The 16,833-nt window shown below is 39.0% G+C and overlaps 2 protein-coding genes and 1 pseudogene across 2 annotated transcripts; all 3 read left to right on the top strand.

The window, feature by feature from the left end:
* Window positions 1-6,787: 6,787 nt before the first annotated feature.
* LOC148698897 (F-box/kelch-repeat protein At3g06240-like) lies at window positions 6,788-7,569 on the top strand (annotated as a pseudogene).
* Window positions 7,570-12,162: 4,593 nt separating this feature from the next.
* On the top strand, window positions 12,163-13,287 carry LOC137748469 (2-alkenal reductase (NADP(+)-dependent)). The gene is given in 4 exon segments (XM_068488623.2): window positions 12,163-12,575; window positions 12,806-12,874; window positions 12,876-12,984; window positions 13,058-13,287. Coding segments are annotated over 4 exon segments (645 nt in total). The 5' UTR covers window positions 12,163-12,293; the 3' UTR covers window positions 13,243-13,287.
* Window positions 13,288-13,345: 58 nt separating this feature from the next.
* On the top strand, window positions 13,346-14,120 carry LOC148698898 (2-alkenal reductase (NADP(+)-dependent)-like). Its single transcript, XM_088690158.1, has 2 exons — window positions 13,346-13,472; window positions 13,599-14,120. Exons 1-2 carry the CDS (start codon window positions 13,396-13,398, stop codon window positions 13,975-13,977), a joined length of 456 nt encoding a protein of 151 aa, XP_088546284.1. The 5' UTR covers window positions 13,346-13,395; the 3' UTR covers window positions 13,978-14,120.
* The last annotated feature ends 2,713 nt before the right edge of the window (window positions 14,121-16,833 follow it).

A 16,833-nucleotide genomic window follows, 5' to 3' on the forward strand; every position in this document is an offset into this window, starting at 1 on the left:
ATTGGAAAGTTCCAAAACTTTGACCCATTTGCTTTCTTCAGTTAATATTATTTTAACATACAATGTTAACGCACAACTTAAGTGCGTTCCCACGTATAATAATAGTATGACTTTACCTCTATTTTTGTACAAGGGAGGCCATCACTATATCTAAGCTGCAGGCATGCTTTAATTATTAGTTGTTTCTATTATTTAAATTTATTTGTCAAAGTCTCAAATTGGAAAAGATTTTACTTCTAGTATCACCGATGTCTATTATGTTATGATAAAACATAATACTTAGTAATATATGCTTAAGTTAGAATCATGTCGATGACGTTAGTGGTGAACTATATTGCGCCTAAAATGTTTATCACCATATACCTAGAAGGAAAATGCTCATAACCCAATATAATTTTCTAACCATATATTTATAATATAGCACAAGTGAGGCTGGGGAACATTATCGTCAAAGTTCTTCAAAGGCATTGCACAAGCGTATTATCTTTGCCATCGCCACGCTAGCCGGGTTTATCCAGCTTAGGTACGGAGTTGGAGCTGCAGTATATCTGTTGTCCACGGAATACGACAAGTTAGTGGCTTTGATTGTTGCTATTGTGGTTTACATCAGTTCATGGGCACTGGCAGTCAAGATATTCCCAGCTCGTGAAAATCCAGATTTGTCTGAGTTCATGGATAATATTAGCCTCTCGTCTGGAACACTTGCCATAACCTTAGAATTGTTGATCATCGTTCCAGCTTTGGGGTGGTTCGCCATCGCAGTATGGAGCATTTGCCTTGTGATTGCAATAACAAATTCCTACCAGGAAATTGCAGATGTTTTGAAAATTTTGTATCAGAGAGCACTTGAACAGCTTCTTCAGGTGTTTGACAAACTGAAAAAGTTGTTCATGAATATTGGTGCAAGTGCAGGAGTTGTTGCATCCGGAATGTTTGACAAACTGAAAGAGTTCTTCATGAATATTGGTACAAGTGCAAAAGTTATTGCATCCGGAATGTCTGACAAATTGAAAGAGTTGGTTATGGGATCCGATCAGCCGAATGGTGGAGATGTTGAAATAACATCCGCAGCAGTCTAGGAGGAGATAAGCAAGCTACCTTCGCATACTTTCCATGCGGGGACCCACTCCTTAAAAAAAAAAAAAAAAAAAAAAAAAAAAAAAAAAAAAAAAAAAAAAAAAAAAAAAAAAAAAAAAAAAAGTGCCCGTGAAACCAACATGGAAGAGAAAATACGTTCCTTGTATTATCTCATTAGACTTTTCTTTATCATTTCATGTCAAATTTCATTTTCTTTGCCAATTGAGGCCCTCATTTACTTTTGTAATATATGTATAATGTATTTATTACTTGACGAGTTCCTTTCAAATAATTTTTTTTTCAATGATATCAAAATGGAGATGCCAGGGTCTCGAAACTGGCTATAGTGGATGTTGATACCAAAGTATAAGTTTTGAGATAAAATTGCCACTTACAATTAAAGAAAAGTAACTTACATAAAATGAGTTCACCGTCATGTAACTTCTTAAGTCACTAAACCAATTAGATGTGTTGAAAAAAAAAGTACACATGTCATTCTTTTATTGGAACAAAACATCATGGTACCAATAAACCAGTTCCATATAACTTATTTACACTTGAATTTTGAGTGTGCTCTATGTTTATTCTTTTACAACTTGTTTTCTATATTTCGTATACCATACAACTTGAACTTAAATTTATTTTGCTGAGATGAAAACAAAAATAAAAATGAGCAACCTACCATGATTTGCATTCTGTACGAAATATCCAACAATATAATGAGTCAATTGAAGGATATTTTTTTTTTCTCCAAGTGTCCCTCTAATTGTATAACGATATGTGGTGTTCTGTCCACTGTTTTGGACACATTGAAAAATCTCTCCAAATCGGGACCACTGTCACTTCAATCGGTTTTCGTCTTACATCAACACGTTGTAATTATTTTTTTAATTTTATTTTTGAGACATAATGAATTTTATCATCAGATCCTTCATTTTGTCAAATTTTGTCATGGACATAACCAACAACTGCGCAGAGTCTTCTTAATTGAATTTACGGCTTAATTTTCATTGTATTGTATAATAGAAAATATATACAAGATACAATCGTTGTTCTATATGGAAACAATAAGGGACACACATATATCCTTCCTAATAAAGGATTCCTAATATTTACAATTTATTTACATGCCCTTTTTTAATACCACTCACGGCAACACCCCCCCTCAAGTTGGAGCATAGATATCGCACATGCCCAACTTGACAAGTGAGTCACTAAAAGATCTACTACACACGGCATGAGTGAGGATATCCGTAAGTTGCTCTTCTGAGTTCACAAACGGTATTGACACAATTTTCTTCTCAAGCTTTTCCTTAATAAAATGACGATCAACCTCCACATGCTTTGTTCTGTCATGTTGTATCGGGTTCTCTGCGATCTCCCTTACGGATTTACTATCACAATACAAGTTCATCGCCTCATTTGCTTTGAAACCTAGACCATCAAGTAACTTACGTAACCAAAGAACTTCACATATTCCATGTGCCATACCTCTGAATTCGACCTCAACTGAAGACCTTGACATCACATTTTGCTTCTTGCTCCTCCAAGTAACTAGATTTCCTCCAACAAACGTAAAGTATTCAAAAGTAGAGCGTCTATTAGTCACATCACCGGCCCAATCAATGTCAGTAAATCTCTCAATCCTCAGATGACCTGAATTTTTATACAAAATTCCTTTTCCTGGAGCCGACTTCAAATAAGCTAAAATCAGCATATCGGCTGCCATATGATCCACACTCGGCGAGTGCATAAACTGACTCACCACACTTACTGCATAGGCTATATTTGGATGGGTATGAGCTAAATAAATTAGTCTTCTTACTAGTCTCTGATATTTGCCTTTATCCATTGGTTCTTGATTCGGATAAATTCCCAAGTAATGTTTCTCCACAATAAGAGTATCCACGAGTTTACACCCAAGCATACCTGTTTCCTTCAATAAATCCAGAACAAATTTTCGTTGAGACAAGAAAATACCTCTGGACGAACGAGCAACTTCCACACCAAGGAAAAACTTTAAGTCACCTAAACTTTTCATCTCAAACTCGGTAGAAAGGTTCTTCTCCAGTTTGACAATTTTATCTGAATCATCACCTGTTATTATCATATCATCTACATAAATAATCAAGGCTGTTACTTTACCGTTTCTTCGCTTCACAAATAAAGTATGATCAGAATGACTCTGATAATACCCATTCTTTCTCATAGCCTGAGTGAACCTCCCAAACCATGCACGTGGTGACTGTTTGAGCCTATAAAGAGACTTTCACAATCGGCACACTCCCATTTTTTCTCCATTGCTATACCTTGGAGGGAAATCCATATACACTTTTTCCTTTAGATGTCCATGAAGAAACACATTTTTTACATCAAACTGTTTTAGTGGCCAATTCAAATTTGTAGCTAATGAGATAAGGACTCGTACCGTATTCATCTTAGCCACGGAAGAGAAAGTTTCTTGCTAATTAATTACGTACGTTTGAGTATACCCTTTCACCACCAACCTTGCTTTATACCTGTCAAGTGATCCATCAGCTTTGTATTTAACAGTAAAAATCCATCGGCACGCAACTGATTTTTTTCCCTTTGGCAGCTCAACTACTTCCCAAGTATTATTTTTCTGCAATGCCCTCATCTCTTCATCCATTGCTTCGGTCCATTCTCGACTCTTCAAAGCGTATTTTACCCAAGTTGGTACCTGAATTGAATCCATGTTATTTACCCACGCTTGACATTCGGATGAAAGATTTTTACAGGACACATAATTGGCTATGAGATACTTCACTTTTCCTTCTGGAGAGAACCTGTCAGGAGGTACACCACGATTTTGCCTTGGTGGCAATTTATATGTACTTATAACATCATTAATTACATGAGCATCACTAGTGCTTACCTCAGGGATATCCAGAGAAGATGCATTGGACGACGGCATAGTTGGCTGATCACCCATGCACTCTCCTTCGGCAGCACCAACACACGGACTAGCAGTCTTTTCTTCGGTGAGAAGCTGTGAAATATTTGGAGCAGGTTTGGTGAGAACTTGCTGTTCATTCATAGCAACAAGCTCGGCAGGATGAGACCGAGCATCATTACCTGCATCACTTGGCACACCATGCACTCCCCCTGAAGACGACATTTCCTCTTGTACATCTAACCATTCAAGAACACCATCAAGATCATAACTAGAACTCTCCCCCTTGCGATCGAATGGTGGTGATATGGGAGTATAAAAAAATTCAAACTCAGAGAAGGTCACATCCAGGTGATATACATATGGTGAGTGGTAACACTTGTAACCTTTCTGGTGGGATGCAAAACCCACAAAGACACACCGAAGAGCATAATGATCCAATTTACTATGATGAATCTTGTGAATATAAAGATAAGCCATGCATCCAAACACTTGAGGAGTGAGAGTATTGGTAAAAACAACCGAAACATGCTTCGTCAACACTTGGAGTGGAGTACAAAATTCTACAACCAGGGATGGCATGCGATTGATAACATACACGGCATAGGTGATGGCGTCTGGCCAAAAACTCTTGGGCACGGACCCACCAATAAGCAATGCATGAGCAGTTTCCAAAATATGACGATTTTTCCTCTCAGCAACCCCATTTTGTTGTGAGGTGTACGAGCAAGTTGTCTCATGGAAAATTCCTTGATCATGGAAAAAAGTAGAAAGCTCAGAGTTAACATATTCTCCCCTATTATCAATACGAAGAACTTTAATAACGGAGGAATATTTAATAGCCATCATCTGAGAGAAAGACCGAATAATTGTACTTACATCACTTTTATATTTCAACAAATACACCTATGTCATACGAGTGCAATCATCAACAAACGTAACAAACCACTTAACTCCTAAAACTGTATTAATGGGGGAAGGCCCCCAAACATCTGAATGCACAAGCTCAAACGGAAGGAATCTTTTATTCATATTAGAAGGAAACGAAACATGATGGCTCTTAGCAAGAATACATACTTCACAATGTAACTCTGATTCCTTTATTTCATGACACATACTAGGCAACATATGCCTTAAATAACCAAAAGAAACATGTCCTAACCGACGATGTAACAACCAAACTTCTTCCAGATTACTAGTACGGGATGCTCGAATTGCATTAGCTCTACTAGGAACGACGTCATCCATATAGTACAACCTCTCTCTCTTAGTGCTACGCCCAATTATCTCCTTGGTCTGAATATCCTGAAGCAAACAAAAAAATGGATACATAAGTACAACACAATCCAATTGCTCGATAACTTGGGGAATATATAATAAATGGTGAGACAACGACGGAACAAGCAAACAGTGGTGGAGAGAAAGAGATGGCGTAAGGTCCGCTGTGCCAGCCTCAGTCACCATGGCAGTGGTGCCATTTGCTATAGCAACACATTTTTGATGTGTTGTTGTCATATACTTAAATAATCTCTTATCAAACGTCATATGATCAGTTGCTCCAGAGTCCAGAAACCAACATGTATGGTGTTCAGTACCAGAGGCTAAAAGAACACGCCCATCAGTACCTGTATTAGACAAAGACTTACTAGGATTGAGTCCCACTCTTTAGCACGCAATTTCTTCTTCAATTCCGGAAACCATTCGGGTACTCCATGTTTTTGAAAACATGTATTCTCCCGTATGACGGGTTTGCCCACAAAAAGTACACTTCAATTCATCTCTATTCTCTTGAGTAAAAGGCAAAAATGGGTTGATGGAGATAGGCCATAGGGCCGGCCAGAAGAAGGAGGCCGTGACACCATAGCCACCGGCGCCGGGGGGGGGGGGGGGGGGGGTTCCTCCTTGGTTCCCAGCGGCACCACTTCCTATCATAGTAGCATGGTGTTGAGCTTCCCGCCTAACTATTGAAAACACTTCTTCCACAGATGGTAGAGGTTGAGTTCTCATAATATCACTACGGACCTTGTCAAAAATATCATTGAGGCCTGCTAAAAAAGCATACGCACGGTCTAGTTGAACTTCTTCCCGAAGTGTCTTCAAGTCAATAGCACACTCTATCTTGATTGGTCTTCTCTGATCGAATTCTTGCAAGACAACTTTGAGGTCGACATAGTATACACCAATAGGCCACCCTTCTTGGCGAAGTCGGAATGACTTCACCTTTAATTCATAAATCTGAGAGATATCAGACCCATCATAATACGTCATGGCAACTTCTTCCCATACTTCTTTAGCAGTACGAAGATGAATGAAAAAAACCATGATAGTAGGATCCATGGAATTAATTAACCATCCTTTCACAATTGCATTCCCAGTCTCCCAAGCATCATATTCAGCATTGTCTTCATTAGGCTCCTTAACACTCCCTGTCACGAACCCTTTCTTTCCACGCCCAGCAATATGTATCTCTAATACCTTGGACCAAAGACGGTAATTTGATCCATTGAGTTTTACGGTATTTCATACGTTTGAAGCATCACTTTGAATAACCACAGGATTGACAACTGACCCGTGGGTAGAGCTAGATGCCTTACCCTCCAATTTCAGCACATCCTCTCATTTGTCACTCGCCATTAATCACAATACACACCACACACACGGTACGTAGCAGCAGGCACGCAGTTTTTCTACAGGGATGCAACGACAAACATTGAAGTCTGTTTGTGGTCCTTGTTTCCTACGACAGCAACACGGGCAGTCTGGACTTGCTGCAGAGACGCAGCAGAGATCACAGACATGCAGGGTTTTTCTGGTTGTACTGTAGTAGCGGCACAGTGGGCCACCAGGCACGTTCATGCAGCCCCAAAGTTGATGACAATCTCCGGTAAGGATTACTTCTATGGCTTCGGTTACGATTTGTGCAAGGACGAATATAAAATAGTAAGGGCCGCTTCTTCAAGTAAGGCTGGCATTTTCGCCACCCAACTTGACATTTATTCTTTGAAAAACAATAAATGGAAAGCCAGAGCCGAAACCCTACCTTTTTACTTTCTGTTCAACGTGGTCGGAACTTTACTCAACGGGGCTTTCCACTGGGCAGTTCGCCGTGGAAAGACTACCGATCAAGCTGCCGCAGATGGTGATGATGAGAGGCCTTTCTCAATTGTTTCTTTCGATATAGCGGAGGAGACGTACCGGCAAGTTCCCCTACCGGGCGACGGGGACAAAAAAATTCTCGTTTGGGGGTTTTAGGAGGGCGGCTGAGTATGCTTGACAGCCCTCATGGGTCTGATTATCAGGTGTGGTTAATGAATGAGTATGGGGTCAAGGCATCTTGGTCTATTTTCACTACCATTCCGCAGAAGATGGATTCTGAATACCTAGGGCTGATGTCACTTCTGAGTATTTTGAACAACGGGGAAATTCTAATCCTCTTGCATCAAGGGAAACTAGTCATTTACAATCCGGCAGACAGAATGTTTCGAACCGTATTCTCCGGAGATGTACACTCTTATCAAGTGGCTTTGTACATGGAGAGCCTTGTTTCACCCACCATGAAATACTCCATGATCAGCTAGCTGATCATATTATCACCTACTTAATTAAAGACAATCATCAGTAATCACAAGGATGAAAGGAAGAAGAAGATCAGGCTATTTAAATAATTTGTATCTTCCTCATTATTTTACTTCCAACGCTGCCTGGTTTGTATGCTTATGAGTTGAATTTCATATTAGAGAACTTTCATTTAACTGAATGGAGAACTCTTGTAAAATAGTGATTGTCTCTTCAACATGTCCAAAAGCCGAATAGACATCACCTTTTAATAGTGTTACTTTTTAATCATACAATTGCGTTGTATTGTATAATTGAAGAAAGTTGAAGTTTCATGATAAAATTAATTGATAATTAATGTAGAGAGTACCTCGTCACTTAGTATTACAATCTAGTGGTAATTCTTTTCACTTGTAAGTTAGAGGTCTTAGGTTCGATTCTTGTCAAAGGCAAATTTGAACCACATTATTGCTAATCTATGTGAGGCTAAGCTAACCCTCTCCTCCTAGTATAGATAATATCAATTGTTCAATATATATATATATATATATATATATATATATATATATATATTTAGAGAGAGAGAGAGAGAGAGAGAGTACCTTAAATCTTTTTAAGCACATGCAATTAAGGGTGGGCAAATGGGTCTTGGACCCGCGGGTAGGGGCGGGTACAAGCAGGTCAAGGCGGGTGCGAGGAGAGAGAGAGAGAGTACCTTAAATCTTTTTAAGCACATGCAATTAAGGGTGGGCAAATGGGTCTTGGACCCGCGGGTAGGGGCGGGTACAAGCAGGTCAAGGCGGGTACGAGGTGGGGCAGGGCGGTTCTATGTTATTTGTGGGGAGGGTAGGTCCAAATTGCTAAGAAAACGGGGCCCCGGCCCGGATTGTATCTACCATCCAATATGTGGAGATTTAATCTCCACCATTGATTAAATCCCACAATCCACCTGGCGCGGTGTTTGTCGATGCAGGTTATGGGCTGAACGGAAAAGATGCGGCAAAAGGGACTAACGAGTGTTGAATACAGGCATTATGCGATGACGATCTGGGCGAGAGGTTCATCAGGATGCTACAGCAAGCAGCAGCAGAGGTACAAGACAAGTGCGAGATGGTAGTTGGTCAAGGTCTCAGTCGAATCTGGACACACACGGGTCAGGCAGCAGCAGTCTTGAGGTGCAGAGGTGCAGCGGAGTAAGGGCGCAGGTCCAGTGTGGGAAATCGTGCTGATGTTGACCTTGCCAATGATGGGGATTCGCTGGTGAGTCTTTAGCGAGGATAGGAAAACAGTGAACTGCCCCGATAAGATTATGATCTTGTGCCTAAAAAATGACAGGAACCGGGGGAAATCAAGCTTTGGGTAAACGACGAGGTTGCCGATATCGGTCTTAGTCTCGCTGTAGGAGAAGGTGGTGGTCCAACATATTCTGGAACTATGGTGGTCCGACATATTATGGAACGACCGATTCAAGAGAGCCACGAGATTGCTGATATCGGTCTCAGTCTCGCCGTAGGAGAAGGTGGTGGTCCGACATATTCTGGAACTACGGTGGTCCGACATATTATGGAACGACCGATTCAAGAGAGCTAAAGAAGAAGAAGAAGAAGAAGAAGAAAAAAAAGGACCCGTGGACCTGTCCTGAAGTCTGGTTCGTGTATTAGAATTTGTTGTATCCGCCCCGATCCGGCCCGTTTCTTTTATGCTCAGGTTCGGTCTAGTCCCTTCAAAATTGGGCCCGACCTGGCCCGTGCTCAGCCCTACATGCAATAGGTCCCTTCTTTTCCTTCTGTGGGATTCACATTCTCAACACGTCATTCACGTGTGATGAAATTTTAAGCCTAATACGTGGACAATACAATTTAAGTGACATAGAGGACATATGCCTGTTCAGTTTCACAAATTAATTATATAGTGAAACCTCAACTTTATTCCGTAATAATAAGTTTTCCTGCACAACCAAATTAATTATAAAACGTTGTGTGAATTAAAATGTAGTAACCAAATTATCCCAAGTCGTCTGTTTAAGCCAATTTGATAACATTCCTTTCTTTTCCTGCATATATAATACAACGAATTCAATTCAACTCACATGAAGGTTTCCAACCTTCTTCTCTCCTCTTTCTTCCTGTTTTCAAAATTTGAAGAATATTCTTAGTCAACATATAAATTCAATAATTATCAGAAAATTCAAACAAAGTTGAATGGATATAAAAATTTCTATTAAAATAATTAAATAAACTCATGGGCAGGAGTTTAAAAAAGAAGTACATGCATGGAGTATAACTGTAAAACGGTGAACAAAAGAAAGAATGACAAAGGGAAACAACCATTTGAACTACTTTTGGAAACAAACATAGGAAATAAAATTAAAACTGCTTGTTTAAATGCATAACTACTCAGTTTAGAGATAAATAGCAAGGATGTTCGTACATTGCTGCCAGTTTTAAAGCTGTATAAAACATGTAAAAGAGTTCTAACTATATAAATAGATATATAATGAGGGACAAAATAGTGTCCAAGGGTGGAGTACAATTTACATAGATGTGAAAATTTATTTGCAACCGTATTTACAATGAGGAACCGAATAGTCCATAGACGGAGTAATATTTCTAGACATGAGTAACAAAGTAGGTGTCTAAGGGTGGGGTTCTGCGTTAGGTAGAACCTTCTTCTTTCTTATTACATGTAAGTTTTCTTTTGTTTGTTACATTACAGATTGGAAAAATGGAAGTTGTTAGTGTAAATAAATGACAATCTTTTGTCACTCAAATGTTTGTACTCCAAAATTAACCACAAAAAAAAAAAGTGAAACCTACGTGCATATAATGTTATAAACTCAACAGTTGATATGTTTGTTCACACAACTTATGGCACTAATTAAAAGTGGTGTACCAACCACAATGACATAGTAAAGAAACTTAAACAAATGAATAGTATATGTTGTGAAGAGGCTGCAAAACTTGCAATAGTCAATTGAAGGAGTACCACTCAAGATACTCATCTACGGATACCCACTTGTCTAATAAAATAAAAAATAGTACAAGGCCCAAAAAGAAATGGGTAAACAACTACAGAGAAAGTAAAAGGTCCAAGCAAAATAAGAGTAACAACCCAAGATACAACGGGAAACCCACACAAACTTAGGCCTGAAGGCCTTTGAAAACAAACAATAAAAAACCCTAATCGCCAGCAACAAAGACCATATTCCAAACTCCGAACCGAAAAAATAGACAACAGATCCAAGTTCCCTTCACGAACCCCTGCAAAAATATACAAACAAAGAAACATATAGAAAGAAGGTGAGTCTAAGGGAGTGTCTAACATACCCAACACTAGGCCTCGATGGGATTCGGCATGCCTGTTGGGGGACGGGAAGTGAGGTAGGGAAGTGGATCTGACATCCAATTTGTGATCTGAGCCTGCCGATCCGAGCACATGGTGGGATGGGGATGAGGTATCACAGCTGAAAAGGGAGGAAGGAAAATTAAAAGACAGAAAGTAGTAAAAGCAGGCGAAAAACGCCGGATAAGGGGCATGAAGCCCATGATAGTTGAGACTTGGCTCAAGGAAAACCGAGATTAAACTTAGGGAAGAACCGAGAAATCAAAAGGTAGGGAGAAAACTGGAAAAGGTGAAGGAAGAGGAGGAATGAGGCAGGGAGGGGGAGGAACAAAGAAGATGAGAGGGGAGGAAAAAAAAAAAGAACCTGAGAAAACTCAGGAGGAAACAAAGAAGAGAGAGGAAAAGAAGAAAGGAAGGAAGGATGCCTTCGGCACTCAAGCCAAAGCCTATGGTCAACGGTGAAGTTGCTGGGAAATTCTTTCAAAGAGAGAATTTTAGAGAGAAAAAAGAGTAAACTTTTTAGAGGAAGTTGTTGCTTCTATATATGCTAAAACTTAAAAGAAGACCACAACACTAACATAAATTTAAGGTACCGAAGTCAGTGGGATTGAACATTTTGAAGTAATGATGAGGCTGCTCCATCTCCATATACTGAAGTTAGAATGACCAAATTTCCCCCAAATCATGTCCGATGAATCTGGATTGAAGCATGAAAAAGAGTCATTATCCCAACCCACGAGACAGCCCACTCGGGGCCTAAACGCAGCAGCCCAAACCCGTTTGTTTTTGGCGAAGGACCTAAACGCAGAAACCCAATGACAGAACCGTGAATAATTCAAAATCAACTCCCTAATGAATAGTGCAATTTCATCTCCAACTTTAAACTATAGTAATTATCATCTTCTTCTTTTTTAATTTCTTTTTTTTTCAAATTGATGTTCTGTTCAGTTATGTTTTTCTTCTTAACCATGTTATCGTCATTTTTTTCTTTGTTTTTCGATGACCTCTAATCAAATGAAAATTTTGTGAGCGTCATCTGGTATTAGATAATTTAGATTATCCACCACTTTGCACAAACAGTGTTGGCAAAACAAAAGATGTAGCAAATTAATTAAAAGAGGTCTTCGTCATTCATTAGGACATGGACATGTAACCCTGTGCTGACACCAGCGCTCACATCACACGCTTGTGCTGACACCAGCGCTGACAAAATCGTATGTGAGTAAGCACTGAGCGTATTACCATCATTTACCATTATATATATAAATCTCATATCCTCTCCCAGTATATGTATCTAAATTTCTCATCTTCAATTAATATTTCTGGTTTTTCTCTGATTTTAGGAGACAGAGAGATAGAGAGAGAGAGAGAGGTGAAAGAAGTTAATTAATTAGTAAATTAAAGAATGGCAGGAAATTATGGTAATGATCGTGAACGTGAAGAGGAGGAAGTGATCAGGAACCAGCAAGTGCTGGCCAGAGATTACATCAGTGCGTTCCCCAAGGAGTCGGACATGTACTTGAACACAAGCAACATTAAACTCAAGGTGCCTGCAGCAGATGAATATGCAGGCGCCATTTTGGTGAAGAATCTCTATTTGTCCTGTGATCCCTACGTGCGAGGCGTTAAGCACAGGGATGCCTCTACTAGTGCCCAGGATCGCATTGTTTTCTTTGCAACCGACCAAGTGAGAGTAATCACATTACTTGCTTAATTTTTAAACAAATTATATTATCTACACTACGGGCTAGCAATAATGTAGTTCGAATTTGCCTTTGGGGAGAATCGAACCTAAGACCTCTCACTTACAGGTATTACTAGACCGTAATACTAAGTGGTCATTATTCGCTTAATTAAACATTGCTTTTCTTTTTCTTATTACGGAACTAATTAATATTCCTTTAAACGTTCTACCAGCCAATCGTTGGATATGGAGTTTGTAAAGTTGTAGATTCTAAGCATCCTGACTTCAAGGCAGGTGATTTAAGTTTGGGGCATCACAAAATGGGAAGAGTACACTCTGATCACTAACACTGAAAGTTTCTTCAAAATCCACCACACCGATGTGCCCCTTTCCTACTACACTGGAATTCTCGGTACGTGTACATGTAATTCACTCATTCAGTTTTATAGTACTTGTATTTCTTTACTAATGACGCCGTTATATAGGTATGCCTGGCATGACTGCTTATGCTGGTTTCTACGAAGTTTGTAAACCTAAGAAAGGAGAAAAAGTGTACATCTCATCCGCTTTTGGCGTTGTTGGTCAGATCGTCGGCCAATTTGCTAAACTCTTGGGTTGTTATGTTGTTGGAAGTGCTGGAAGTCGAGAAAAGGTGCCGACCCTAATCTAATCCACTTAGTTATTTAATCACAACTTAAATCTTTTGAATACGCGCTTGCGTAATTTTTTTTATTTATTTGAGCTGCATATATATATATATGTATGTATGGTTACTAATTACATTCAGTACTTGTGCGTATTATTCTCCAATATTTAGGTTGATATGTTGAAAAAGAAGTTTGGATTTGATGAGGCCTTCAATTATAAGGAAGAGCCTGACTTGAATGCGGCTTTGAAAGGGTTGGTTTTTACAATAAACAATGACACATAAATAATTAAGGACTGCACTCATCATGCACATATTAAACTAATAACAGAAGTTAATTATTGACTAATTAGTCAATTATTCATGTTGATGTGTGGTAGGTATTTCCCAGAAGGCATTGACATTTACTGGGAGAACGTTGGGGGCAAAATGCTCGATGCAGTGCTCATGAACATGAGACTTCATGGCCGCATTGCCGTGTGCGGGATGATTTCACAGTACAATTTCGAGGAGCATGAAGGAGTCCACAATTTAATGCATCTGATTTACAAGCGCGTTCGTATGGAAGGTTTTTCTGTGTTTGATTACTACCACCCGTATCCCAAGTTCTTGGATCTTGTGGTGCCCTACATCCGAGAAAACAAGATCACTTGTGTGGAAGACATGACTCAAGGCCTTGAGAATGGTCCTGCATCGCTCGTTGGCCTTTTCTCTGGCCGTAATGCCGGAAAAGGAGTTGTTCTCGTTGCTCGCGACTAATCTCTATATAGTTCCTAAATCTAATTTTTCCACGAGTTGTGTTATTGTTAGTAAGTTTGGTTCAATTTTAATCAGCTGTTTGTTGTATTTACTTGATTTTGATTAATGAGTGTTGATGTTTCCTGCTAAATGGGAAATAAAAAGTATCATTGTGTTTGTTGGTAATCATTGTGAAATCCCGTTTCCAGATTTCACTGTTATAATTTACGTATTTGTATTATTGAGATTTTATATTATTTATCGAGAATTTAAATTAGTTTATTTGAAATTAGATTTCAAATAAACTAGTTACGAAGAGTGAAGTTTGGAAAGTTATTATTTACTCGTTGACCTTTTAAGGTCACAAGTAACGTTTTCGAATAGGTCTCGAAGCCACGAGCGCATAGGCAAAAGCCGTTTGCGAATCCGAATTATAACGGTATAGTTACGGACTTTTGAGTTGTGAAACTATAGATTGTGGAAATTATTTTAATTTCCACTTAGGGGTAGAAGTGGCCCAAACCCTTTTTGGGATGAAAGGATCGGCCATCTTAAGGGAAAAAAAGGGGACCAAGGAGAAAGGGGAGAAAGGAGAGGAGCTGCAAATCAAGGAGGGAAAAGAAGGGGGACGAATCGGAGAAGGGTGTGGACGTGTGCAGGGGGGCCTGCGGTCTTCTACTCTCTTCCTATTTTCCTACCTAAACTCAACTTCTCCAACCACTATCATATTCAATATGCTTTGTTTTGTTCACTGATAAGGTGATAGTGATACCCCCATCATTTATCAAGTCTCAGCCTTGGATTTTTGGGTTCAAAGAGAAACCAAACGAGTTCTTGATCCAGCTTCAGCAACATGGTATCTATAGTTTCTAGCTTTCCGAGTTCAGATTATTGGGATAAGGTTTTCCACTTTGGTTTCTTCTCATTGGATTTGGATTGCTTTGGTTCTGTTATTTTGATTTTTTTTCAATGAGTTTTGTTATTTCAAATTGGCATGCTTCAGTATGGATGAGAGGTAGTTTTTGAATTAAAGAACTAGAATTCCCATAATTAAAGATTGGAAAGTGTATTTTGTGAGATACTATATATCTGCAGAATTATGATTATTAATTTACTGTGAGAACATACATTTGGTTGAAATGCTTTGGTTGATTATCATGCTGTCATGGGGAGATTAGTGAAGCAACAAGGGAGGTGCTCTCTATTTAGTTGTCACCAGATCACAATTTCTCTGTAGATTATAGAATTTGTGAGACATGAGCTGCAGTCTTTGCACCATGATGATGCACATATGGTAGTATTGAATTAACTCTTTTACACTATTGGGAAGTGGTTATTGATATTATCTCCTTGGAGTAAGACCTCGTCAAATAACATCTCTACTTTCTTTGCACCGAGTTGTAAATACTTGTGTTATGTGGTAATCTAATAGTACATTAGTGCATGCTGGAAAGTCCCTTACAGCTTTAGTTTAACTATACTTCTACATTTCCAACCCTCAAAGATGTATATTGGTCTTGATTATGTTTTCCGGATGCCTTCAACTGTGGTACATTAGTTAGCTATTCTACAAGTCATGTGGGATTAAAAGTGGGATCAAGTTTTATTCTCATGCTCCTTCCAAGGTTGTCTTGCTTTCCTGTAATTGCTATGTAGGAATGTGCTACAAATAATATGGATTTTTTTTTATGATCTAGTTGCTATTAATGAAGTCCAAACATTTATGTCTAAGAAAAACTGTTGTGTAGTTCGCATGGTTTCACATCTCAGTGATAGCTCCGACGGATCATTACTCATATCATGTTAAATATTATTCCACAAAGGAACAAGATGTGTGATTACCAATAGGTGGCATTTTACCATTTATGAAGACAAACTCCGTGCACAACATTTGGTTATTTCTAGTTATGCAATGTTACATAGTAGATGGTTTGATTTGATATAGGTTTATCATTTCTGTGAGTGACTTTAATATAAGTGATATTGGTGATTATTCTATTTTCGTAATTATCATCCTATGTGGATATGATTTGGTTTTATGATTATGTTTCTATTGAATTGTTATTTCCAATACTAAGACATTGATTTAAGTTTATGAAATGAGATTTGACATGTATATATTGAAATATGGTTTGATTGGTTCGCTTGGCATGTTGTAATGAAATGTGAGGACTAGTGGTAGACCGTTAACCCGTGGTGATGGGGATTTGTTGCTTCGATATGATTTTATCTCCCGTTTCGTTGATTCGTTCTAAATTTAGTATTTGTGCCTTATTTCCCTTGGTTGAACTTTTGTAAATTAAGTAACTTGTGCTTGTCTCATTTCTTTGAGCCATTGTATATATGGATGTTGGCCCTCCGCAATTCCGTTGAGCGATGGTCCGGAATCGTCGGATTCCGTTGAGAGATGGTCCGGAATCCCTCCTACCCCGCGATTTCGTTGAGTGATGGTCTGGAATCGTATCCACTCGGATTCCGTTGTGAGATGGTCTGGAATCCCTCCTACTCCGCGATTCCGTTGAGTGATGGTCCAGAATCGTATCCACTCGGATTCCGTTGAGAGATGGTCCGGAATCCCTCCTACTCCCCGATTCCATTGAGTGATGGTCCGGGATCGTATCCACCTTGGGTTTCATTGAGTTTGAATTGAGTCATAAAATATGTTGGACGTCTGAGTGATTCCTTCGGGAGTTTTCATTATTCGATTTTGATTTCATAAGGTGTGAATTTAGAAGATATGGGAATGATTGTTATTACTTTGATCAAATTAATTAATTAGTGCGGCTAGTGATTGTTTGTGTTTCGTCGGTTCTTAAATATGATGTATGTTGTGAATTGCGATATCATGATGAGACATAATGATTTATATGTTGGAGA

Source organism: Pyrus communis, chromosome 2, assembly GCF_041283825.1.
Source record: "Pyrus communis isolate YQ-2024b chromosome 2, ASM4128382v1, whole genome shotgun sequence".
NCBI lineage: Eukaryota > Viridiplantae > Streptophyta > Magnoliopsida > Rosales > Rosaceae > Pyrus > Pyrus communis.